This window comes from Atta cephalotes (assembly GCF_000143395.1).
Source record: "Atta cephalotes unplaced genomic scaffold scaffold00003, whole genome shotgun sequence".
Taxonomy (NCBI): Eukaryota; Metazoa; Arthropoda; class Insecta; order Hymenoptera; family Formicidae; genus Atta; species Atta cephalotes.
The window spans coordinates 4,745,978-4,748,271 of NW_012130067.1; the positions used below are offsets into that span (position 1 = coordinate 4,745,978).

Sequence of the window (2,294 nt, forward strand, 5' to 3'; positions counted from 1 at the left end):
ACACGTGTTACATATTTATATATTCTACGTAAAAATATTATACCCGTCATTACTTTTTGCGTAGAATATAATCCTGCAATAGCAACATGCAATTTGGGGTCAAATTGGCAGAAAACTCGATTAGATTTTGACTATAAAACCATAGCTATTTATGTCTGCATTTGATTATAGATTTGTCAATAAAGCCTACTGACAAGCTATGCCAATAGATTGATGGCAGAAACAAGGCTCTGCTCGAATCAGATTCTGCTCTCAATCTGCCGTCAGTGCAAATTATGCAGGACTTTGCTCGGTTCCTGTTACCAATCTGCTAGTGTAGCATGTCTAGCAGGTTTTGACATATTTCTGACAACAATTTGCTGACAATGTCAGATAATACAAACTTTGTGTACTTGTTGCTTTTCTGCAATCAAAAATTGGTAGCAAGATCTGCTCGAAATCTGTCTCTGCAGGCTTTGCTATCGGCTATATACATATTTATACATTCTAAAAATAATGACAGGTAAATTGTTAAAAAGATAATTATTTAGTTCTGGGGACTCAGCTCCGATGACTTGATCTTGATATATGTTATCAAGTTCATAATTCTAAATAACTTTGTCTTAACAGTTAGTGACGGTCTCTTACAGTTTTCAAGATATTTAGAATTAAAGTGTAATTTTTATAGAAAACTTTAATAAAACTATTGTATAAAGGAAAACAACCTTCAATCTTAACTTTCTGAGAAGCTGAGTCCTTAGAATTAAATAATCACCCTTGATTATACATGTATAATTCATATTTAAAATTAACAATTATAAATTATAGTAATTAATACTGATTATTTTTGAAAATTAAGAACAAAAAGCATTTTTAAATATTCATATAGCAATATATTAGATACGTTTGTTTTTTGTAATCACACATTATAAGCATTTTTTCTTCCATTTGTAATGAACGATAACGATAAAATAAAATTTACAATGTGTAAACACCCAACATAAATGAACTTATCATTTCTAGACTTTGATGATACATGAAATAATGATTAAAATAATTAATAAGAAACAATTAATAGATTTAGTTGTATCTAGCATCTTTTTAGTATAAATCAAACATTTGTCAATAAATTAATAATTATTGTTTAAGATATTTGTCCTCGAGTTGTCGTGAAAGAATTTGGATAACGGGAAATCCGTGGATTAAGGGCACGCGAGCTTATAACGATATACAAATTGTGCGTAGAATGCACCGTGCGGTGCGATTGAAACTCTGCGAACAAAATCCTGAGAAATTCGACAGAGCGACTAAAATTCGAAATCCATGGTGTCCGAGCAGAAAAACAATTTTAAAAGATCTTTCTTCATTGATAGTAGAAAACGATTTTCTTCATTTGGCGCCCAAATTCACAGGATTAAATCAAGCTGATATGGCAAGTACGCAATTTGCTTTCATGGGGATAATTCTGTTGTATCCTCACCAATTTGGCATTTATGCTAGTGATGAAGATATGGAAGCCTTTTGTCATACATGGAAAGGTATAGGATATCTTCTTGGTATAGAAGATCAGTAAGTACTGATATACCTATAAATTAATGACACACTAAATCTGATATATTAATAATAAGACTTTATTGTATGTTTAATAACGATAATTTTCCGATTTTTCTTTTAGCTTTAAAACATTTTTTCTTAATAAATTTAAATACTAAATTTATTTTAATACTAAATTTAATCTAAAAGTTCAATTTAAAAATATAATTTTATTCAATGCAAACTCTTGCTTCTGATTTGTCTCTTACATCTTAATAACTTTATATATCCGCATATTATAATAAACTTTTTCTCTCCAATATTTTTCTTACTTATCATCTACATCTCATTGGAATTTTGTGTTTGATGGAAATAAATGTCTTAGATACAATTTCTGTAGCGGCAGTTTGAAAGAAATTAAGCAAAGATCGCACGATTTTGTTGAATTTTGGCTAAAATTCTATTTGCGAGAAGTAACACCCGAATGGGAACATATGTTGAGATGCATTACAGAAAGTATGAGTTATTTGTATGGTAATAATTTCACATTTGAAATGTTACTATTGTTCATCACCGACTTATTGAACATCGATATGCCACGTTTACGAAGTATGCTCACTTATTTTCAACGATTTAATCTTATGGTTTTACGGTAAGTATTACAAGCCAGATGAGTACGAATACATAAGAATCCTCTGATGTTTATAGAAATCGAGAATCCGATATACAGGGTTATTCAAAATGATTATTGAAGTTTTCCTGAGTTTTTTGTGCGTATTAAG

General features: G+C 29.9%; 1 protein-coding gene across 1 annotated transcript in view; it reads left to right on the forward strand.

The window, feature by feature from the left end:
- Positions 1-2,257, forward strand: part of LOC105625754 — a 24,801-nt gene extending 22,544 nt beyond the window's left edge. The window contains exons 3-5 of the mRNA XM_012207074.1: positions 1,129-1,548; positions 1,898-2,164; positions 2,221-2,257. Of these exons, the coding sequence (XP_012062464.1) occupies positions 1,129-1,548; positions 1,898-2,164; positions 2,221-2,257 (724 nt within the window). The remainder of the gene's footprint in view (positions 1-1,128; positions 1,549-1,897; positions 2,165-2,220) is intronic.
- The last annotated feature ends 37 nt before the right edge of the window (positions 2,258-2,294 follow it).